This window comes from Halichoerus grypus, chromosome 4, assembly GCF_964656455.1.
Source record: "Halichoerus grypus chromosome 4, mHalGry1.hap1.1, whole genome shotgun sequence".
Lineage (NCBI taxonomy): Eukaryota > Metazoa > Chordata > Mammalia > Carnivora > Phocidae > Halichoerus > Halichoerus grypus.
In genome coordinates, this window is record NC_135715.1 from 32784647 (window position 1) to 32809138 (window position 24492).

Sequence of the window (24492 nt, forward strand, 5' to 3'; positions counted from 1 at the left end):
AGACTGGAGCAACATTGCAAACAATTACTTGGGACTGGGGAAGTGGGGAGGGGAACACCCTTAAGGCACAATTTTTAATTTAGGAACAGAAATGGACTAAAAACAGGAAGAAGGCAAATGCGATTTAATTGAATTTAGGAAGGAAATGGAAAAAGTAGGTAAAATTATAAGCAATAAAGACTAAATTCCAAGATGTTCAAGGGGGGCGGATACAGAAGCATCGAAGAAATGTAGGCAAGTGAGAGAAAGAAAGAAAATATGATGAGGGTAAAAGTGGTCTTGCAGAAAGTTGTTGAAATAAAAGCTAGGCAGAGAAGATCTAGTTTATGGCTCTGTGGAGTCTTTCGGGAAGAAACACAAAAACAGCGAATCCAGAAACTCTCTCTTGAATTAAAAGGAGACCTGCAGGTTCCTGTTGGAAGGCGTTTCCACGTGCCAGAGAGATGACAGTTTTGGCCCCGTAACAATGGAAGGAAGGGATTCTCACATTTGTTCTTCGACTCAGAATGCTTCTTCCACGGGCCTGCCTGGTATTAACAGCACAGACAGTCTAAAGCTGAATGCAATACAGACCACAATTTACAGGCGATGATTAAAATTATGGCAAACCTAAGGAATAGACCATGTTCCTGGAGCTGGGCTCTGGCTCTCAAGTGTTGCATCAGTGGGCTTTTCCTAGAATTATACCTAGGGATGTTCTCGAAGGAAACCCTAACATTATTTGCTAAATTCTAAGTTGATGATTAAGTGATGCATAGGGAGGAGGCAGTGTGAAGAAAGGATAGGAGTAGTTCGGCCGTGCAACGAATACTGTGAGCCTGACCTGAAGTTTGGTCCTGGGCCTACAATGATGGGAAACAGTCACTGAGACTGAAGAGCTTGCAGTCTAGGGGATAACTGGGACACGTGTCACCGAACTGTGTGTTATGCTTGGGGAAAACAGAAGCTCAGCACAAAGCCCAGCCTGCGAGGAGATGAAGGACGGTTATATGGAGAAGGTAACACAAGAGGTGAGTTTTGAAAGATCAGTCAAAGAAGTGAAGAAATGGGGGAAGGATATTCAAGAGACGGAGAGAGAACATTACAAAGAGGAGGAGGCACAGGGCTGCATGCTGTGAGCGAGGGCAGGGTAGTAGCTGGGCATCGCAGGAGGAAGGTAAGACAATGAAGGAGAGAGAAGAGGCTAAGAGTTAAGATGGAAATGTGGTGTATGAGTTAATATATGGACTGGTTTTCTCCAGGGCTGCCTTCACAGATGACCACACACTTTGTGTCTTGAAACAACAGATAGTTGGCTAGCTGGAGGCTCGAAGTCCAAAATTAGAAGTGTTGGCAGGGCCGTGCTCCCTCTGAAACCTATACGGGAAAATCCTTCCTTCCCTCTTTTAGCTTCTGGTGTTTGCCTGCAGTCCTTGGTGTTCCTTGGCCGTTAGAGATATGACTTCAATCCCTGTCTCTGTCTCCTCCAAATCTCTATCTGGGATTTGCTTAAAGGAAAACCACTCGGTGGGAACTACCCTCGTGGGCTGATAAGCCATGGTGAATTTTTAATGACATATGGAAGAAAAATGAGCAAACTTCAACATAATGAACTGAGAAAAAGAACACTAAACATTAATAGCTTTAGTAGCCCTTGTTAATTAAACAGTTACCAGCATTTTTCTGAGAAGCTATTTTAGAAACTCTGTTTGGGGAGCTATTGTGAAGGAACAGGAAGTAGTTAGGACTTCAGCAGAGCCCTACCTGAGGCGAAAAAACAACACCCTGGACACATCCTACCCTAAATCATTGCACCTCCTAGAACTTAGGAAAGAAATAGAAGCGTTGGAGCAAACCATAGGGCCTCTGACCTACAAAGCAGAATTTAATTTAAAAGGTTTTGTTTGCTTTGAAATAAGAGAGTCCTAGAATGAAAGCATGAACACACAGCATCCATTTCTGTGGTTCAAAACATAGGGCAAGTTTTGGTAGAGTGTTTGTACTGTTTCTCATTATCTGAATATTTTCCTCGTTTCTGTAATTCCTGGTGTACTTATTACATTCTAGGTACATTTTAAAAAACTAATTTTTTTAAAAAACGAATTTTTTAATTAGAATAAATGAATGAATACCTTCCACGTTATCGAAATTCATTACATATGCACTTTTTCAAGAACATTTCTGTGAACTCAAAAACCACTCTTTTGTAAGCGTTTCTCTGTTGCTGGCTGTAGGAATGTGTTTGGCTGTTGTTAATCTGCTGGGTGCATGGGCAGTATTGAGGCCCTGAATTGCATTAAATCGCATTTTCAAAGTTCATCTTGCAAGCTCACTGAATTTATATTATTAGACTGGGACCATTATTTCCTAACATCTTATATCTACCTTATGAACAAAATTTGACATAGCTTGTTAAGGTAACTTTTTCATTTTAATAAGCCAAGAGATTTTAAAAAAAATTCTCATTCATTCAGATACCACCATTACCTTATCCTCTTGTCTCTTATTCACTATTATAAGTTTTTTTTTTTTTTTTTTTTTTTTTTTAAAGAGTCAAGAGTTTGAATTCATTGCTATATAGTTCAGTATTCCCATTAGCTAAAAATTTTGTGGCTAAGACTCAGGCTGCCTTAAGACAAGTAGCAGAATAATCTATAGCTTTAGTTTATTAAATAATGTTACATTTGTGTTTTGATTACAGAATTGTGCCCAATATATTTAGACATTTGTCTGTGAACACATGAGGACTAAAAGGCAGGATTAAATCTGCTTTGGGTACTATCGAATGTTCTACCTTTCCATAAAGGGCAAATACATGGATTCCAGGAACTATAGAATATTTCAGTTGTTGTCAGCCCCTGACAGTTGCTTTTGAAGAATAGTACTAATAGATTGTGTTAATGGGGCATGCTCAGAAGCTGGAAAAGGTGGAGGAGACCTACTTCAAATGAGGAATCAAATGCCTTGGAATTTCATACTAGCCATACACCTAACTAGTGGGACCTCTGTGAGCTCCTGATTATGCTTTTGTAACTGGGGCTGATAATTGCTGTTTTCATCACATTGCCGAGCCATTGGATACATCCAAAGAAAAAAGTTTGAAATCTTTCAACCTGAAAATTTATAAAGTCTGTACAAGTATAGGGTGATGATACACAAAATAACCTGATGGAAAAGATTCTTGGAATAACAGATCAAGGAAGTATACCAAAAGGCTTTTGGATTTCAGCAAGCCATTTAAGAAAGTCATAAAGGAAATTTCCTTTGACTCATTTTAAGATAGAAAAATGGAGACTGAATAAGAGTAACCCAAGTAGATTAACAGATAAACATCAATATTCAAGTTTTGTTATTTGTTTGTTTGCACAGAAGTAAGTCATGTCTGAGACATAATTGATGCTCGCTGCATGTAGATTGATGATGAATGCCGAGCTGGATATCACAGCTCTTTAAATTTCTTTGACTTTGTGCTGGAAATGCTACATCTGTCGTATTAGGGCAGCACACTTTACTTTGAGAAAGTGGAATCTCTTCAGATACAAGTGGCCAGGAAGGTGAGGGATTTGAAAATCATCCCATATAAACATAACTGAGGTAACAGAGTATTTAGCTCACAGAGAAATAGACATATGAGGAGATTCAACAGATTTACATATTTTTAAAAGATTATTATACATTTATTTCATGCATATTTCATTGTATCTAGCTCAGAAGGTAGTATTAGTACAAACTTTGGAAGTTATAGGAAATTAAGTTTGGTATATACGAGGAAGCAAAAACCTAGTAAGAAGTAGAATTGCTTCAAAAATGAGATACTCTTTCCGACAGGTACTTTGTGCTCTACCACTGGTGGTGGGAACAAAGGTTAGCTGAACACTTTGCACAAATTTTACTTGGGATTGTTTAGTCTGGGAAGGCTGAAGATGATCTTTTATCTCTCAAAGATTTTGTAATTCCATGAAAAGATCTCACATGTAAATCCTGGGTTTCCTGATCGAGGGCTTATCATTGGTCCATTTTTCCCTTGCACTGTGAGCTCTATAGGAGTTAGCTCTGTGTGATCTTCCGCTGTGGTCATGGCCACAATGCTAACACAAATAACTGCACCTCTGTTGCCATTCATTCATTTGTTCATTCAGTGAATATTTTATTATGCTTCTACTATGTCCCAGACATTGTTCTAGGGAGTGAGGATAAAACATTGAGGTAAACAGTCAGTTATGCACTTAATTTCTTGGGGACTGAGGTAGACAGTAGAGAGGTCAACAACTAAATATTTATCAGATGGTATGTGCTATAAAGAAAAATGAAAACACTGAGGGGCGCCTGGGTGGCTCAGTTGGTTAAGCGTTCTCCTTCGGCCCAGATCGTGATCCTGGGTCCTGGGATTGAGTCCCACCTTGGGCTCCTTGCTCAGCAGGGAGACTGCTTCTCCTTCTGCCTGCTGCTCCCCCTGCTTGTGCACTCTCTCTCTGTCAAATAAATAAAAATAAAAATCTTTAAAAGAAATGAAAACACTGAAGAGGATTAAAGATTGATGCAGAGGGATGATATAAGATTCACAGGCCTTGTTAGTAAGGAGGTATTGCTCAAGGACCTGAAAGATGTAGGTCGAGTAAGCCACACAGATGTCTAGACGACCATCATTCCAGGCACATGGGTAGCTGGTACAAAGGCCTAAAGGAGGAGTAAACACAAAACAGTAGGGAGGTACAGTAAAGAGATCATTGTGTCCAAGGCAGAAAAGCCGGCGTGAGAGAGGTGTGGGGGGTGTGTGACTAGAGAGATTGGTGGTTGCTAGGAGAAAGGGAGGGGGCCAGATACTATGGGTCATTGTCATCAGTTCGGTTTTCTTTCTTTGGGGACACGTAGGATGCAGAACTCTTGTTCAGAGGGGAGAAAGAGGCATTGACCAGCAAAATATAAATGAAAAAGAGCCTCAGAGTGGTGAGGAGGAACAAGGGCTAGTATGGGCTTTGCCATCCAGCACCTGGATGTCCTTCAACACCTTTCTCTGGGTCTTGATTGTTATTCATTTTAGGATTGAAATAGGTGACCTAGAAAGATCTTTATATTTTTAAAATTCCTTGGTTCGATATCATTCTCTGTTAAATTTTAGATTAAAAAGCCTGTGGAGACTGAGGAGAGTGGAGAAAACCATGTTGGAACATGGAAAGTTTCATGAAGGAAAGTGGGTGTGAGGTGGGCTTTAAAATGGAGCAGATGTTAGATGAGCCGAGAGGAGAGGATAGGAAAGGATAGTTCAGCTCAGGAGAAGGCCATAGGACTGGAGGCAGAGTAGGTGCTGAGCAGGAGGGACCTAAAGAGGCTGCTTCGATGAGGCTGGAACAAAGCCCCTAGAGGAATTGTAGGTAGATGTAACACGTGAACAGATTATTGAACAGCAAGCAGGGACGACAAATATGTTCTAATGAGAAAAGAGCCATCAAGTATTTCAGAGCAAGAACTAACAGACTGATGTAACTGTTTAAGAAAATAATACGGATTTGGCTTCCAGTGAGAGATGTAGCCTTTCAAACCAACAGCATCCTGGATAAATGCAATTTGTGGTGCATTGGTGGGGATTAAATAGTGGAAAATCTCTGAAGTCTGTGCCTCCTCCATCCCCCTTACCTAAATAGAACAAATGCCCCGGAATCAGCTGAGAACTGGAATGGTGATTGCTCTGAGGCAAATGTGTATAAACTCTACTATCCGTGTATCAAGATTTGGGCAAACAGTATGGAGGAAGGTTCTCCATCTGAGATACTCACATGAGATTAGGACATTTGAGATGGGCTAAAATGTTTTCAGGTCAGCAGCACCCTGACTCTCACCAGAAGCAGGCAGAAGTCTTCTCTCAAGCATCCCCAGTAGAGGTTTTGGGATTTGAACAGGCTAAGATCAAGCAGGCCAAAATCATTTCTCACCAACTTTGTGGGCAGCCAAGCTATTTTGAACGAGCATTAGCTGAAACAGTGACAGTCGGATACTTAAGGAGTTCACATGATGAAGTGATTCAATATATAAAAGAGAATGGCTGTGTGTACATATTTAAAGAAATAAAAGATGAACCGTAAAAGTGAACAAGCAACAAACGACTGTTAGAATGACCAGGAAGATCTGGAAAACGCCCAAGTAGAACCTCTAAAAATGGAAAACATTGTTGAACTAAAATATGGAATAGAGTGGTTAAGAAGCAAATAAAGTCAGAGCTAAAGAGGGAATTGGTGAATGGAAGAATATTTGTAAGAATTATAAATACAGAAAGAAGGAAATGGAAATATAAAATAGTGAGTGGTTGAACGTACTTGTTTTTAGACTTTGCAGAAGGAAGAAAACAGAGAATGAAGGAGAGTCAGTACTTGAAAACATGTTGGCTGAGAAATTTTAGAGCTGGTAAAACATCTAAACTTAAAGATTCAGGGGTTGTGCAAAGTAGCCCACGTAGGATAAACAAAAATATGAATATGGGAGTATTTGTCAAAAAAAATCTCATTTTTTTTTTTTTGGTGAAAGCATTTTGGGACTAAAAAACTGGAATTGGTGATAGCAGCTAAGAGTTTAGTTCACATAATTACAGTGTAATAAGGTGACTTGAATTAATGGTATAACGTAATGATGAAGATGCAGTCAGTACCCATTTTGAATCAAATTTCAATGCAATAAAGGAATGATCTGATATGAAGGTAAAAGATCAATTCAAACAGTGACCTTCATTCTGGATTTTATGACTAGAACAATTGAATTAAAGCTAGGAAGGTGAGATGAAATAATTGTGGGGAAAAGAGATGCTTCACTGTAGATAAATCAAGTTTGAGGGGTGGTGGTGGCACCATATTGAAATGAAAATTTCATGAGGAGAATGCATCTTTATAAACATATACAACTTTTCTGATATTTAATCTGAAGACAATTGTATTAAACCTACAAAGTTTGTTTTATTATATATCAGAGTTTAAGATACTACTTTTAGTGGAGCGTTTCCAAGTGTTCTCTGCTTTTCTGTGTGTATTGCAATGATATAATGAAAAGGGGACAATATAAGTTCAGCTACTAAATTAATTGGGAATTAAAATTTCCTTTTTAACATAAATTAACAATGACAAGATTACAAGAACTAATACTTGTAGAAATTCTTGGACTTGGGCACAGATATTTTGGTTTTACTCTGCACTCTGTATTTCTGAAGTTGTTGTACCGTTAGCTACCTAGGTTACTAATTGAGCAATGGAACAATTCACTGTGATGGGAAGATATTTCAGCAGAGCCTCAAGAAAATTAAAAAAACTTTAGCGCTGCCTCAGGTTTCAGCTAGGCCAAAACCAAACCAAAACAAAAACAAACCAAAAACACCCAAAAGCCTTTTTTTTTTTTTAAGACTTTATTTCTTTGACAGAGAGAGACACAGCGAGAGAGGGAACAAGAGCAGGGGGAGTGGGAGAGGGAGAAGCAGGCTTCCGAGGAGCAGGGAGCCCGATGAGGGCTTGATTCCAGGACCCTGGGATCATGACCTGAGCCGAAGGCAGATGCTTAACGACTGAGCCACCCAGGCGCTCCCACCCAAAAGCCTTTTACTTGGACAATAAAACAATTATTTGGAAGTCAGAGGTGATTGAATAATGGAATAACAGTAAATAGCAGGTTAAATGTAATGATTGGGTTCCTTCTAAAGGGAGAAAAAAAACCCTTCAATATCTCTAAAATTGTATGTGATTTTTTTTTTGTTTATAATATTGCATTAAGTATACATAAAAACAGGCTTACAACCTTTGTGTAATAGGTCTCATGTAGCCATACAAACAAAACAGATAGGCAAATTAAATTTGATCAACATTTCAGAAATATATGAAATTCAAATTAATGTCACTTCTGTGATGGATGATGATTTTTTGCTGAATATAAATTGCTGTCAGCAAGAATGGCTCCTGACTGCTAAAGCACAAGGTTTTTTGTTTTTTTGTTTTTAAAGATTTATTTATTTGAGAGAAAGAGAGAAGTCGTGCAGAGGGGAATGGGGAGGGGCAGAGGAAATAGAATCTTAAGCAGACTCCCTGCTGAGCAGAGCCTGCCATGGGCCCCAAGATCATGACCTGAGCCAAAATCAAGAGTTGGACGCCCTACTGACTGAACCACCCAGGCGCCCAAAGCACAGGTTTTTTTGAGTCTGACAATCCTGGGTCACTGAATTTTATGTATTCCTGTTAACACTTCTCAGTTTGAACTACTAGGAAACCATCATGGCTCCCATTTGGCCCGTGCTTGGCTCATAGACATCACTGTTAAGTTTGCCTCTCTTCCTTTCCCACTGATGGAATGTTAAAATTGTATCTCATTGTGTTGCTAGTTCCATGATAAACACAGGTACAGACTCAGACACTGAAATCACATGACAGCCCTGTAATAAATAATCCAGAATATAGTAATTTTTAAGATCATCACTGAAATGAAGTGATAAAATTTTCTCAGAGATAGTTAGGATTTCTGACATTATGTCCTTTGGCCTCTTTGGACCCAAAATTCAGAGTGAGCTAATGGAATGAAAATTAAATAAACTGAGTGAGGGCGCCTGGGTGGCTCAGTTGGTTAAGCAACTGCCTTCGGCTCAGGTCATGATCCTGGAGTCCAGGGATCGAGTCCCACATTGGGCTCCCTGCTCAGCAGGGAGTCTGCTTCTCCCTCTGATCCTCCCCCTCTCATGCTCTCTGTCTCCCATTCTCTCTCTCAGATAAATAAATAAAATCTTAAAAATAAATAAATAAATAAAAAATAAACTGAGTAAAAACAAAAAAACAAATGAGAAACTCTCTTTCCATCGCTTACTGAGGTTGATAAAGTTAAAATAGTACCTCATTTTAGCCTCTCCAATAAAAACTGCGTTTGCTATATTGTATATTGAAAAATCCAAGGAAACCGAGAGCTTTGGAGATTTGAAGGAAATGATGGTTATGTAAATTAACCTGTACATCCCAGAAAACAAATCTGTTGCATTTGTGCTAGGTGCAACTGTAAGACAGTGGGTATTATTAATGATTCTTAATAGCTATAATTAACATGTAGAACCTTTAACCATGACTGACATTTTCTCCCAAAGTCCATGGTTGAAAATATTTTATTTCTGATCTATTGAGTCTGCATTTCTAGCCTTGTCTTTGCCCTTAACTGCTGTCCAGAGGTTTGCTTGAAGGTTATTGATTGTCTGTCTTGTAATTGTCATTAGAAAATATCTGGTTATGGTCCTCCTTGATGTAGACCACTTTGTTATATTCACTAGTATATCTTTAGCTTGATTTTGTGTTACATGCTGAATCCAAGAGCGGTGGAAGATTTTGAGACTTCTGGGGCATTAACTTATCCACATACCCAATTGTTAAAATTCAGTTGAAGAATTGTATGACTTGACGTATGTGAGAATTGTATGACTTGGAATGTGGATAGCAAAACTTTGAAAAAAATAATTACATAGTCCTATTCTTGAATTTGGCTTTAGATACAAACCCTATTATTCTTCTTAATAACATGACCATCCTAGAAAGATGGCCAGATTTGGATTCTTTTAGTAGACTTTCAAATATCACATCAAATTTATCATTCCATTTTATTTTCCTTGTACTGCTCTACTTACAGGTTTATCGTGTATTCGTGAAATGCCATAATTAATACAACTTTAGACTCAGTGGTTAATTTTAGTGTTTATTGCCCATCTCTTGATGTGAAGATCACTTCATCACCGTCTCAGCATGTTCTGGCACACTCAAATGCCACACACAGACAGCATCCCCTTAAGAAAAAATGGTATTGCTTTAAAAATTAATATAGCAATTAGGCACTGGCCAAGTGAGAGGCGATCTTCTTTTAGATCATGTTACATAAAAACTCTTGTTAGTACAGATGAAAAAGTATAAGGTCTTGATTTGTGGGCCAACTTTTTTGTTCAAAAAATTATAAAGATAATTTTTTCAGTGGCACATGCCGAGGAGCTGATCTGAATAAAGCAGCTGTGTCCTATTGGGATAAACTAGTAAAGACTGTGCAGATGGATGCCTTAGCGATTCTCCAGAAGAAATGACATTAAAAAAAAAAAACAAAAAAACACCAAACTCAGGGTCATATTGCTGGACTGCACTTATTTTTAGGTTTCTCCTTGTTTAAGACTTGCACCAATCCTAGTGATATCATTGTCTCACTGAAAATAACGTAGGGCGATTGAAGGATTGGATCTTTGGTACTTCCATAGTAGGAAATTATCTGTGAGAATGACATTAAAAGGATAGAAAGAATCTTTAATGTTTTTGATTTAACAGTGAATCATTACCGTGTGCTGACAAAGTTTCTTCATTGTTTGTGTGAAGAACAGTTTAGAATGAGGGGCACCTGTGTGGCTCAGCCGTTAAGCGTCTGCCTTAGGCTCAGGTCATGATCCCAGGGTCCTGGGATCAAGCCCAGCATGGGTGGCGGGAAGCCTGCTTCTCTGTCTCCCACTCCCCCTGCTTGTGTTCCCTCTCTCGCTGTCTCTCTCTCTCAAATAAATAAATAAAATCTTTAAAAAAAAAACAAAACATTTTAGAATGAAATGTGTGGCTATTATGCTAAATAACACCTAAAGTAATACCATAATGAAGCCTGGAGAGAACGCAGGCCCTGGAGTTAGAATTATTTTTACCCTGTGGCAGCCCTGTGATCACATCTGTGAACTTGGGCAAGTCACTTAATCTTCCTGAGCTTTGGTATCCGCTTCTGTAAAAATGGAAGGATACTCCACTTCCACGTCCTCCAGTGGTTGTGTTTTAGAAGTAATTGAGAGAACGTATGTCAAAGGGCCTATTCTAATGCTTGGGAATCTTGAATTAAACAACTTCGGTGTGGAAAGTGACTGAGAAACACCATGCCTCCCCCAGAGTAGTTCATCATTAAAATTTTACATACCCCCCCTCCCCCGCACTGAGTTTGAATCTCTAACCCTTCTAATGCTCTTCCCCATTCCTTCCCTCCTTACCTGCTCCCTGACATCCCATCCGCATTTGGGGATCATAAAAGTTCCAAGTAATTATATTTTTGTTATTTTGCTTTTTAAATTATCTTTTATATTTAGTTAAAATGTTGTGTTTAAATGGTCTTAAAAATACATCAAAGTAAGCACTGTAGATTACCCAGTTCTGTTTTGTACCTGTGGTCCCAAAAGGTAGACCACAAATTTCCACTGAAAGTATTTACAGGTAAGTAAAATAAAATCATTATCTTTTAGCCATTAGTATACTTTGGGGAAGTTCATTTGATTCTTTTAAAAACAACCTTTAATTATAAAACAGTATTCCAGTCTCTCCACCCCCCAGTGAATGCTTCTTAAAAGGTTTTTCATGTTTGGGTTAACATGATGAGATTTATTTCCCTGTTTCACCACTGTGGCTGATACGTTTACTTGAGGAAGCCACTGACCCTTGAGCTTAGAATGAAGAAAAGGGATATGGAGAATTCTTTGCTGATCTTTATTGCTTTGAGGCAATATGAAAGTTTTCAATTGAGCCGAGGGAACAAGAACCCATTAGTCAGGGGTTTCTGTCACTGAGAAGATTTGTGTTCTCCATTTTGGGGAATGTTTTAGAACTGAGAACCACATATCATTTATAACCATCAGGACAGGGCGAGTTATCCTATAATTTGGGCTAATATATACCCCAACCCAGTCACACACACGAACACACACACACACACACACACACACACCACTCATGGGCGCACGTGCATACGCCCTTAATAGCGGGCTAATGTGAAGGTAATGTTTCATGCTGAGGACAAGGTGGCCTCAAGATATTTCTATGGCAACAGAAAGGCCCCTACAGATATCTGTCTTCTAAAGTTGCTGTCCTTTATTAGAGGCTGCCTGTTCTACAGACTGTAATTATCATTAGGTAGAGAAAAGGTTGTTGAACGTGGGTGGACCGCTTGGCTGAAGCTTTCTGACTGATTTGTTTAGCACAGCTTTGAAATAAATTTCAAAGGAATATTAAGAACCTGAGATCATTGTGCTACTAAGGTGAAACCATAGCTAATTATAGGATGTTTGCTGAATGTGGATGAAGTTTTTGGACAGACAACATAAACAGCAGCACAAAAACACAATTAAGAGTGATCAGTCTATGTTAAACGATTTTAGTGTGTGTGCAGTTATACTGTTTAGAGAAATCTATTATTTCTTTTAGGGGAAAAGACACTTCAATCAGAACAGGCTTCGAATTAATCAAGTTGTCATTGGAGTGTTTTTCCAGGGCTAACAGTCTATGATTCAAAATTTATCTTCTGTTTTTACAACTAGGACTTAGAACTTCCAAGATTTTTCTTGGTTCTTGGCATAAAATTTAAAGCAGATGGGCCAACAAAAATCTCACTCTGATTAGGACGTGTGTGGAGTGTTTTGTATGCCTGCATTTATAGTCATGAGCAGTACATCGAGTAAGCCAATATAGTGTCCTTGCTAAAGGAAAAACGTGTAGAAATTGGGCTAATTTTGGCAGCACGATAGAATTGTCTTTACTTTTTTTTTTTTCAAGAATGAGATTTTAGTTGTATTGTTGCAAAACCCAATTTCTTACCTATGTATGATTAGTTTTTCTTAGAAGTCAGAAACTATGGTAGTTTCACAGTCATTAATCTATGTACTTAGTGAGATTTTTCAGGACTAATAATATAGTTACAGAAGACTTTATTTGCATATCATGTAATCATCTCATTAAGGTATAGAACCCTGAATGAATTCCACTGAAGTTTAAACTTATTCTAAAATGTAATATATTGAAAAACATGTATATTAAAGGGGTTAGGATGTGTTCTCATGTTTTGTAGACTCCTGTTTTGATATTGCGACTAACAATTAATAAAACTTACTGGAAAGAGAGGTGGTTAGGAGCAGAAGGATTCGTCTATTGAGTATTAAGGAATAGCTTAAATAAATTTTGTCTTTAATATGTGGAGGTCTAGCAAATCGTTGTCTCCCTTGGGTAGTTTGCTTTCATATGTGTGCTAAACCCCTTACGATGACAGATCTCTAATCAGTTTATTGAACAATCTGAATTTGGTACAGTATTAACATGAAATTATATTTTTCCTGAGTCTCCTAGGCTCCATTAATTCCTATCCCTTAATTGACATTTCATTTTGAATGTTTTCTGTAACTTCTTAGTGAATTTTAGTCATTTTACGAGAAAAGCTTTCAGTTCAGTTTCATGCTGCAACCTCATACCCAACTTTAAGCTCTTTTCTTTTGCAAATGGCTCAGAAGAGGGAAGTAAATTCTGTGTTTTTATTTCCTTCTTATTTCTCACCTTGGAATATATCTCAGAGAGGGAGAAGGAGGTGGTGTTGGCCTCTGGGTCACTTTCATTTCCTTCTTCTGATAGGTGGGAATAGGGGGTGGGAGGGGAGAGAGGCAGTAATGAGGTACACTCCACAGTTTGATCTGGCTTGGTCTCCTTAACTGCTGGTGGCCTCGTTGATGCAGAGTTTTCCATATAGATGATGATCCCTTTTATTGCACTTTCTCAGAGAAGCAGCCGTGTTTCCTCTCAGCCTGCCAGTGGTCCATCCCTCCAGCACCCTCTCTGGGCAGGGTGCCTCTGGCCGGTGGCCTCCTGAGCAACTCCCGAAAGTAGGACGTCTGGTGCTAGCATACCCTTTTCGTCTGACCTCCTTCGACAGCGGCCATCAGAAACATACCTCATGGCTTCTTCCTGCTGCTGTTACCTTGCATGGCTGGTAACTATTTTGAGGTCCCAGCCTAACTTCCTTCTGCAACGTCCCTTCATTCATAGGACTCTCACATACTGTGGAGCCAAAAAGTAGGAGTGTAGGCTATGTGCGCTTTCCTCCACCCTTCACTACCTCTTGGTCTCTCATTTCTTTTTTACCATTTTTGGATAGGTAGAAAGATAATAAGTGTGTCACCTAAGTATATGTCCAGCCAAGGTTTGAGATATCAAATCTCCCCTTCTTGAAAGTATTGTCATATTTATGGTAGATTCTGTTGCTGTCCATCCCATTTACCTTTGGTTAAATTAATCCTCCTTTCCCTGCCCTGACAGCCTAGGCAGAGGACAAACGATTCTGTGATCCTCTCCTTTTTCTCCTCCTTTTTTTTGTAAGAACTTAAGAAGTGGGCCAGACTCAGATTATGGTTATGAGTGGCAGAGCTTTTTCAGCCACATTTTAAAAAGCCCTGAGGGAATTGTCTGGCAGTAGATATTTATGATTCTGTTTAAATAGGAAGGGTTTATCTTTCTGTCTTCAGCTTTGGGTTAGTGGACAAATCGAGTACAATAGAAAACATCCTACAAATATCTTGTAATAAGGTTTTCTTTAAAAAAGAAGGAGAGAGGGAGGGAGAGAAAAAAATATGTATTGCTGTCATTTGAATCTGAAAATTATTAACCTGATGATCACTTTTTAACATAGGTTAATTTGCCCTTTGAACGTCTTTTTGCGGTTTATTGTCTGCCAGGCACAGATCATACAAAAGGGGAATAAGATTTTTAGTAAGATGAAGAAAAGCACTTTAATAGGAAGTATACATTTGGGAGGGCTGCTTAACCCAAATTTTGGAGGTCAAGTTCTCTCTCTTAGAGGAAGTGAAATTTAAATAGATGACTAGAGGAGAAACAGGAGTTAGGCAAGTGGCAGGAAAAAGGGAGAAGAGTGTTCACTGGCAGGGATCACCATCTTTCCAAGGGCCCAGAATGAAGAGGGAACATGGAAACTTGAAGGTCTAGAATACTCCATTTATAGGGCAAGTAGGGGCTGATAGGAGTGGACTAATAGGATTGTAGAGAAGTAAACAGAAACCGGATCATGAGAAGAGTTTGAAAATTATCCTAAGAAAATTGCAGAACATATGAAAAACTTGAAGTTAGGGGCCTGACATCATGAGACGTGTATTGTAGAATGATTGCTGGTATATTGGGAGATACAAAACTGAAGAGGACAAGAGAAAAGCAGGGAGGTTAGGTGAACAGCTCTGGCAGTGATCCAGGTGGGATTTGGTGGTGGCTTGGGATAGTATCTGCTAGGGTAGCTGGGGTGAATTGAAATAGATGAAGTAGAGAGCAGTTTGTGGTGTGAAGTAGTCAGCATTTGAAGACCAATAGCATGGGGGAGTTGTTGAAGGAAAGGGAGGAGTCCAGAATGAGACACAAATTTCTGCCCTGAGATGCCAGGTAGTTTGATATTGGTCCGTCCTGGTATTGAGAACTCTGGAGTGAGGAAGACCTGATTAGGATGAAGAAGATGATGGATTTAGTTTTATACATGAATGGGGCCTGAAGTCCCCAAGGGCCCTAAATATGAAGATGTCAAATAGGCATTGGAGATATCAGGAGACACCTGGCCTTCAAAGATAGATTGTGCTTGGAAAGCTGAGTTCATTCCCAAAGGTGTTCGCTCCTTCAATAAAGAATAAGGGACCACTGCCCTTGGTGCATGTGTTTGGGTTAACAAAGTCAACTTTCATTTGAGGCGGTTTTCCCCCCCATAAAAAGGCTTTATTAAATGATTTAAGTATGCTGCAAATGTATCGCTGTCCTTTCACCACAACTTAGAAATTTTGAGGTGATTTTGCCATGGGAAGCAGATTGAGAGCACAAGTGTGAGTGTACATGAACTTTACTACCATGTCAAAGATAGACATGCCAGATCTAAAAGTAACTATTAGCTTCACAGGTCTGGTGCATTTTGAGATTAGATGTGGAATATGACACAAGCCTTTGCTCAAGAGAAGAACTTTTTGTATTATCAGTTTAGAATTTTTAACCTGATAAAACATAGAATAATGTGGAGGGCTTCACTTTTATATATAGTCCAATCTGTCATTCCCTTGGTGGAGAACCAACTGTTAGTCTTTGTATTATAGTAGGAGAAAACTTGAGTCCATCATTCAGGGGGCCATGTTTATGGACTTAATGAACCTCCATGAGCAAAAAGAGTTTTTAGGCTTTAGGGTTAAGAACAAAATGTGACAAGAATTGCTGTTTCTGAAGAAGAGAGCCTAGATTTAGAGAAATTCTTATTAGACCTTGAAATGCTTCAAGGAAGAAGTGAATTAGATGGAGGTGAAAACTCAGTATCAGATCTAGTTTATCCTGTTCTAATGATTTTTTTCTAAAGATTTTATTTATTTATTTGACAGAGAGCGAGAGAGGGAACACAAGCAGGGGGAGTGGGAGAGGGAGTAGCAGGCTTCCCAATGAGCAGGGAGCCCAATGTGGGGCTCAGTCCCAGGACCCCAGGATCACGACCCGACCTGAGCCGAAGGCAGCCGCTCAACTGACTGTGCCACCCAGGTGCCCCCTAATGATTTTTATATTAACTATTTTTTCATAGATTAAGCTGAATATGCCACACTTTTGCTATCAGCTTTTTATAATGTCTTACAGCCTTGGAAGCTCTCTGGTTCTGTAACAGTGTTCAACAGTCATCTTCAGCGTACTGCTCGGCATGACAGTTTGAGTTCATCAGAAATTGTTTCTCATCCAAAGATATAAAATCTGTTAACTGGGGACTATTTGTTCAATATAACCTACTATCTGAGTTATAAGGAACATAAAAGGCAGCATGTCTTGCCTTATAGCAAATAATTTTGATGTTACTTCTTTTGAATGTGAAGTATGCTTGGAACATGATTCCTCAAAAACCCATCTTTGGTTGTATCCACTTGGTATGCTTCCCTTTTCTAGAATTCTGGTAATTTCTCACTGACCTACTTCCTAATGAACAAACTTCAGATCTAGGGCTGCAAAACGTGCTAACCTAACATCAGTACTACCTTATTTTCCATTCCAGTCAGGTCAGTCCTTTGCTGTATCCCGTCATTCATTCTTCTCTGGGGTGTCCCTGACTCTTCTCCCGTGCCCTGGGTGCTGCCAGCCATTCTTCGACACATGGCTCTTCATTCACTCGGTGACCTTTCTGTTCAGTATCAGCATTACTCACCACCCACCGTGAAGACAGTAGGTTGGCTGGTATGGATCAAGGCACGTAATTTCCTTTTCTCATGTCTCAGGTCTTGAATATACTTCCATATGAGAAAAGTTCCATTGCCCAAACCAGACAGACAAGGGAATAATTATGGTATGTGAAAAATACTACCTGTTTGGCAGGCTGTGATGTTGGCCAAAGTCTACTAGACATTTCTGCATACCATTGGAAAAAATTACTTAACTCTCTGGGTTTTGGGTGATTTTTTTGTTTGTTAGTTTTCACTGTATAATGAGAGCAAAAGAGTTCTAAGTTCTTTAGCAGTTCTAGGATATATAAAAATAAATTCCATTATGACATCGAAGTTAAGCTTTAAGTAACCTCAGCCATTCCGGATAACTCTGAATCTGGAAACTGAATAAAAGCAAGGATCTGGCAGCAAAGAAGCAGCTTCTCATTATCCAGCAGGGATGGAACTAGTGAGGGAATGTTGAAGAACCACAGATACAACTCAGACTGTGGCTGTATGGTTCATGAACAGGGGGATAACCACAAAGAAAGAAAGACTTTTGTTGGCTGGCTTTCTTATAATGCCAAGACATCTTGGATATAAGCCAAGAAATATGGGAGCATTAAGAGGAAAAGGAGACAGAAGAATGAATAAAAAGGAAATCCATTGTTAAATAAGAACTATTACTCTATAATCCTCTCAATAAATTCTGACATTTGATAGAATTCAACAGCCATTCCTTATAAAAATACTAAAAAATGGAACTTATTTAATATTGGAATAGAAATTTCTTCTAACCAATAATCAACATTATATTTAATGGAAAAAAATAACAAGAGAGTTTCCATCAAAATCAGAAAATAAACAGCCTGTTAGCACAATCATCATCATCATTATTATTACTATTATCATATTTTGTTTTAGAATACCTACTTAGCGTCTACATGGAACACAAACAGAGTAAGCAGTGGATAAATTTAGATAAATATTTCAGTAATTCAAGAGGATGTGATTGAGTACCTCAAAGAAAACAGTGGTTAGAGTTAAATGACTTGAATTTAGTAAAGTAAGGGTGCTTAAAGTAAATAGCATATCTATGCTCCATTAGTAACTAAATTAAAAATATAAAGGCGCTCATGGTGGCAACCTATTACGAACTACCTAGACCTAAATTTTAAAAGAATAAAAAAGGCGATGAAATTAGATCCCTGTAAGCTCTAAAGGCTGTACTCCGTATGCTCCTTCTAGGGCATCATTTCATTGCTGGCGTGGCTGGATGCATAGATACACATGTGCTCTGTGCGCACTAGCGTGCGCTCCCGTCTCTGGTTTATAAACATCTGGAAAGTGAGGGCAGTTTTACAGATTTTGAGACTCAAAGTGCTAATTAGTCATTACTGAAGTCTGAATGTCTCTTAGCGTTATCCATTCTGTTGCAAATTATGTTTTCCAAGTTCTCTTGCCCCCTGGCTTTTCAAGAAGTTTGGCCAGTGGAGGAGGCATTGGCAGACAAGTAGGAAAGCTAAACGAATGGGAAACTAGGGTTCTCTCTCTCTTACTTGGGCAGCATTTTTTGGCAGCGGCTGTCTCTGTCTCCCAGCTCCTGGGGCAGTCCCTGCAGTTCCATTCAGATGAAGCTAGCCTGGATACTTTGAACATCCTCTCCTCCTTTGTCTTTCCAGTTCCTGGGATGAGAGTGGTTTTGGGGGCTTTTGCTGTTGCTAATCTGGGTTACTTCACTATTCTCCTTTTGGTTTCTGAGCTCTGTTGTCACCTGTATTAAATTTACTCTTTTTTAAATATCCAGCATGGCACCTGTCTCTTAACTGGACCCTGATTTAGAGAAGCCCACTATTGCGTTTCTTTCTTTTTATAAAAAATCTATATAGAACAGTATCTGGCACATAGTAAACACTCAATATTGTTGATCGAATGCATTCTAAAACAATGAGGCTGAGGAAAAATGAACTGATCAAATAATTTACAGATATTCAGTCAGCTAAAGGTAATGAAAAGATCTGCAGCACACACATAATTAAATTAGATCACATGGATTGTGTTTATTTAGTCATTAGAAAAGAGATTGGAAGGTGTCCCTTTCTCTGACCCAGTGCTAATTGGAAGAGTAATGCAGAGGTGTGGGTCATGGATTTTTTGAAGCGTGCCTTTTCAAAATAAGATGTTAGGAAGTCAGCTTTGGGGCTGAAAAGCAGTTAGCAAAATAGGAAACAACTAGAGGGGTGTGTGTGTGTGTGTGTGTGTGTGTGTGTGTGTGTGTGTTTGTCTTTTTTTTTTTTTCAAAGTTCTCTCTCCTGAACACTGTATTGTCTGAACACACATTGGCAGCAAAAGTGGTTGATTTCAATGATCTATTTTTTATTTTAACAAAAGCAATATATTCTTGAGATAAAGAATATTCAAAGATGGTTGTGGCTAAAAACGTAGTAGCTTCACCCCACTCACCTCCATCCCCACAAATGTAAACAAGGTAGATGGTGCATTGTAACCACAGGATGGTCTGTGCATATATTAAGAATATGCAAATTGCATCTTGCAGAATATACTCATTTGCAACTTTTTTCTTTTTTTTTACTGAAGATTACTTAGACCTCTCTCTCTAGCAATTTGCAACTCTAAGCCATTTATTTCAATAGCTGCATAGTACTCTATTGTATGGATATAGCCTAGTTTATTGTCAGATAGCAACTTAGACAAAATAAGAGGAGTTTGGTTGTTGTGTGCGTGTGCCCCCATAGTTCCTAACACTCCTATTTTATATAAACATCTTATCTGCTAAAGTGGATAAAAACCTGAGTAGCTATGAATTCTTTAAGAGTTTCCAAATTCAACTAAATATATATGTAGACATTTGATTCTGACATTTTAAAAAATCTTCACTAAAAGTTCTTTCCAAAATTAGTTTTATTACTTGAGAATAGTAGTACTCTTCTACTGCTGTAAAGAGTTACAGTTGATCCTGAAGAAGTGAGATCACTGTTTTTTTAATAATCGTACTCTCTTTGCCTTCCTTTGTTGCCCCATTATTTTCTTGGGTTATTCCAGAGTAATGTTTAGATTATGAAACAGTTCAGAAGAGACTTCTGATGATAGAGTTTGTAGATTTTAAAACAAGGCCTTCGTAAGATATCCAAATCCAAAGTATTTGAATTCTTAAGTTAACACCATTAAAACAACAAACTGGGCCATAAAGTAAATTCTTGCCACCAAGTTGCTTGTACTAACACAGAAATAAGATATTGTGAATGAATATTGACAAATCGACCATACCTGGCAATAGCAGGAAGCTGTGTTCTAGAAGGTTAGTGACTACTTGGGAAATTGTTACTTTGGCTTTTGAATTCAATGTTTCAACTCAGTAATTAAATATTTTAACTTTTTTGTTGGAAGATAATTATGTTATATTGCTCAGGAGTTTGTACATGATTACTCTGCCTTACTAATAAGAAAGAGATAAATGATCCAAAAATGCAAGCTATCAACAGAAACTTCATGAGAAATGAAACTTATAGGAAGACTATAGAGTTTACCAATTTCTGCCTTTCTTGTCACCTACATGTGCAACAGCAGCTACATCTTCAGAAGAAGATAAAAACTGGTATATATAAATGGGTCCTCCCCAGGAAAAGATGATAATATCCCCATTTTGGTGAAGAAGGCAAGGAAATGCATAATTATCTTAGAAATGTTTTCTTCTAAAACCAGCTTTGAGTATGATTATTTTGAACGTGTACTTGTCCAAAACTCATCATCCCCCATGGTTCTTGAAAGCTGCATTCCTGGGCCTTCATTTCATTTTTAAATTTCATTTTTTAAGGCAGAAGTAATTCAGTTACTGCGTGTATTAATATAAGAAATTATTGAAGTGACCTTTATTTGTCCCAACTTTAATGTATTCAGCTATTAGAGGACAGGAGATGGTTCTTCTCCTAGGTCATTCTAGACAAGTGGGATTTTTATCCTTATATAGCAACAGTGTGGGAGGCAGTCTGCATTTTCTGATATATGTGAGAATTTATTTTAAAGAACATTTGATTTTTAATATAAAAATGTAGATCTTTTGACCAAAGTTTATTCTTGTAATCTTTCCTAAGTTACCCCTACTCATGAAAATGTATTTATATATATGTGCATGTTTCCTAAACAAGCAGAATGCCCCAGCACAATATTTTTTGCTTTTAGCTTTCTATTGGAAGTATTTCTGTTTTTGTCCTTTCATTTTTAGTTTTCATTCATGTGAAAAGAAGTGTTGGAATAGTCTAGGAAAATGCATTCCATATTTTGATGTTTCAGCTAAAAAGTTGGAATTCAGATTCTTTGACATGTTTACAAAGGTTTTGAGCACTTTCAAAAATATGTATTTTTCCATTTTCAACATTTACTTTGTCTTTGAAAGTGTAAAATTACTAGTTTCTTTTGAATTCTTTTAGGACAGTCCATTGGATTGCACATGGTTAAAGTCTATTAAAGTAAGTGTCTGTTTATTTTTTAAAACTTCCATTAAACAATTAAAATCTGTCTCCCTTCAGTCGTCATTGCTTACAATTATACAATAACAACTCCACTTAAAATTATGTGATGTGATCTTTTAAAAATAAAACTTAATGGGATTAAATGAATTATTTTTCTTCATGAGAAAATCCTGGTATCGAATGATTTTTTTTTCTGCTCTTTTTATGGAAAGAGTATTTGGGGTTACTAGTCAAAAGGTTTAAGCAAACACATAGAAATTTTATAAGGTTAACTACTTAGTGCTTAGTAGATAAAGACGTTTTTGGTGATAATTTCTTGAATTATGGCCCAAAGTGAGGCTAAAATCATTAACCCTTGACACTTATATGAGGCAGAAGATAAAGAATCCAGTTTAGTGAGTGGGGATGAGTCAAAGGAAAATTATCATTATTTATCTGATAATAAACTACAAATAAGACTAGATACTATCCTCCTGTGGCATGTTTAAAGACATTGTGTGTGTTTTCTTCCTCAAATATATTCATGATCAATATTTGTCTGATAAGTCAAATGATCATATTTTAATGTTACTCTCTATTGAATTCCATAAATCACTACTTAGAGGAAATCTTGTAAAAAGCAGGCCTAGAAATTCACTGTTTTAATTAATTCTTTGCTTTTTATATTTGAAGAAATGTAAAACCTATTTCTATTAGAAAGCTTCCCTCACAACCTACATTTTGAAAAGATGTGATTACATTTAGTTCCTTTTTTCTTGCTGTTTTCTAAAGAAAAGTAACAGCACAGTGACATTTTACTTAAATATTTTTAAGATTATTTTGTTCTTTACCCAACTTTCCTAATTTTTTTTTTACTGTATTAACCCTTTATTTTACATTATCCTTGCTGATACTTTTTAAATATAAAACGTCTCAGAAACTTAATTATAAGGTCTTTTGGATGAAGGATAATCTTTCAAAACTTGATTTTTAAATGTGTGTATATGTTGACTTTTTTCTTTAACAAGAGAAAACAAACAAGTTCATTTACATGTATACCTTCTGTAAATGTGGGAGATGTGTAGAAACAATGGGTTAACTCCTTGATTTTTTAATTTAAACCACATATCTGTCTTTGGGTTTTCTATAGGTGTTTTAGCAATCAGGCATTAAAATCATAGCACTTGGTCATTGAGAAAAAGAATAATTGCTTAGATTCTAAATTTGTATGTTGGGAAATTGAAAGAAAGTTAACCTCTCAGATTTCTAGTTTCTTGATGTATGTAGTAAACATAGTTCCCACATTGAAGGTGTTAAGAAGTATTGTACCGCCCGTGTACCCAGGTGTTCAAGGATATTACTATCACTGATGCTTGGAGTAATGTGGACTTTGAACTCCTAATGCCTTAAGTCATCGTAAAGGAAATACATAGATAAAATGGAAATTTGCCTCTATAGATGTCTGTGTACACATATACATATATACATATATATATATGTATATATCTATAAATGTAGCTTCTGCCTACACAGTGGCATTCTGTGCCTCTACCCAATATTCCAGCTCTTTTTTAAAAGTATGGCAGAGGTGCATACTTTGATTTGGATTCTGTTAGAAACCATAACGAAAGACTTGTGATATGAAAAGATTCTGACAAACCTAAATAAATCAGTCTGGATCTAAAATATTATCTGTCAAGGACCATTAGCTTACATGATCAATGTGGTTCCTATGCTGCAGATTTATAGAAACATGATTCTAAAATTTTTAGTGTTGAGTGGTTTTTCATTTGTTGACCGTATTTTCTAAGTGACTTTTCCAAGTACAGCAGAGCCTTCATCGTTAAGCTCTTTGAAAATAAAGGAAGAGTACAAAGCATGACAGACAGTGGCAAAGAATCAAGTTTTGAGTCCTCTCAAGTCCCCTAAAATCTTCGGAGATTTCTTACTTTTCAAAACGTATTTTATTCTTGTAAGAAAGGTTCATAAAGCGTGAAAACATTTATTTTTTTGTGGATTGGTTGTTTCTTTCTTGACAATTCCAATAAGATATGTGCATCTCTCTTTTTCATTTTTTCTTCTTTTGGAAAATTACCATATTGTTTTTAAGAAATTGAAGCACAATAATCTTCTTTTTAACAAATACAGATGAAAGACAAAGAAAATCTATTCTTCTACTGATAAAGTTTTCATGAAACAATAAATGATAGAATTATGCATGCTGAAAGTTGTCTTCAGTGCTTTGAATAGCAGCAAGATCTAATTTCCCCACCAAAAGCCTTCATAATTAAAGGCAGTCTTAATGATTTAACAAAACTATTATAATAAAAATATTAAAAGAGATAACCTAAAGTCATTTAGTCTAAATTATTTTTACCTAAAAATTATAAAGTTTTTCATCAGATATTTAAACTTAATGATCAATATCAGTGTTTGTTTTATTACAAATAAAACAAATTTACAAAAGGCCATCATATTATGCATTCAGTCACTTGTCATACAATCCTTTATTTTAGTTTGCCTGAGAGAGCTGTTTCAGAATCCATTTTTTTAATGCATGGAAATAAAATTTGGCCAACTTTAGATAAATGTTTATTTGTTTACAAAGATTTTTAAAGGTCAATTAGATGACTAGATGGATAGGAATAGTATTTTTTTAAATCAATTTGAGCAAAATGAACCTTTTTAAAAAATGAAGATAACCTTTTTATTAGCTTTGCTCTCTTTAATTTTTTTTTTTTACATTATTTAGAGTGTGGATAGGATGGCTTTAGACTGTCTATCTAGATTGAAATTGGGCATATTTCCTCGGTGGCACATATGTCACTGGTTTCTGTTGTTGAAGATATTCGGTGTTTCTGATGCTGATTAACTGTGTGAGTGTGTGATCAGAGCTAGTGAGTGAGTGGTTTTGATCTTGTCACTAACAAAAATTATACTTTGATTTTCTTTCTTTAACATTTTGGCATTTTGAAGGTTCCAGTAGAATTGTTTCTCTGTCTTGTGATATGGCTAATGCCCTTATACAAGAAGAGCCCTTGCTGTGTGCCCTGTTGCTACTAGTTAATTTTGTCA

At 37.3% G+C, this 24492-nt stretch overlaps 1 protein-coding gene across 3 annotated transcripts in view; it reads left to right on the top strand.

Moving 5' to 3' along the window:
• KLF12 (KLF transcription factor 12) overlaps positions 1 to 24492 on the top strand; it is a 575200-nt gene that overhangs the window by 370733 nt on the left and 179975 nt on the right. The window contains exon 6 of one of the 3 annotated variants that reach the window (XM_078070259.1): positions 21397 to 21435. The exons of the other annotated variants lie outside the window; for them this stretch is intronic. Coding sequence (XP_077926385.1) covers positions 21397 to 21435 — 39 coding nt within the window. The remainder of the gene's footprint in view (positions 1 to 21396; positions 21436 to 24492) is intronic. 3 annotated transcript variants of the gene reach the window in all.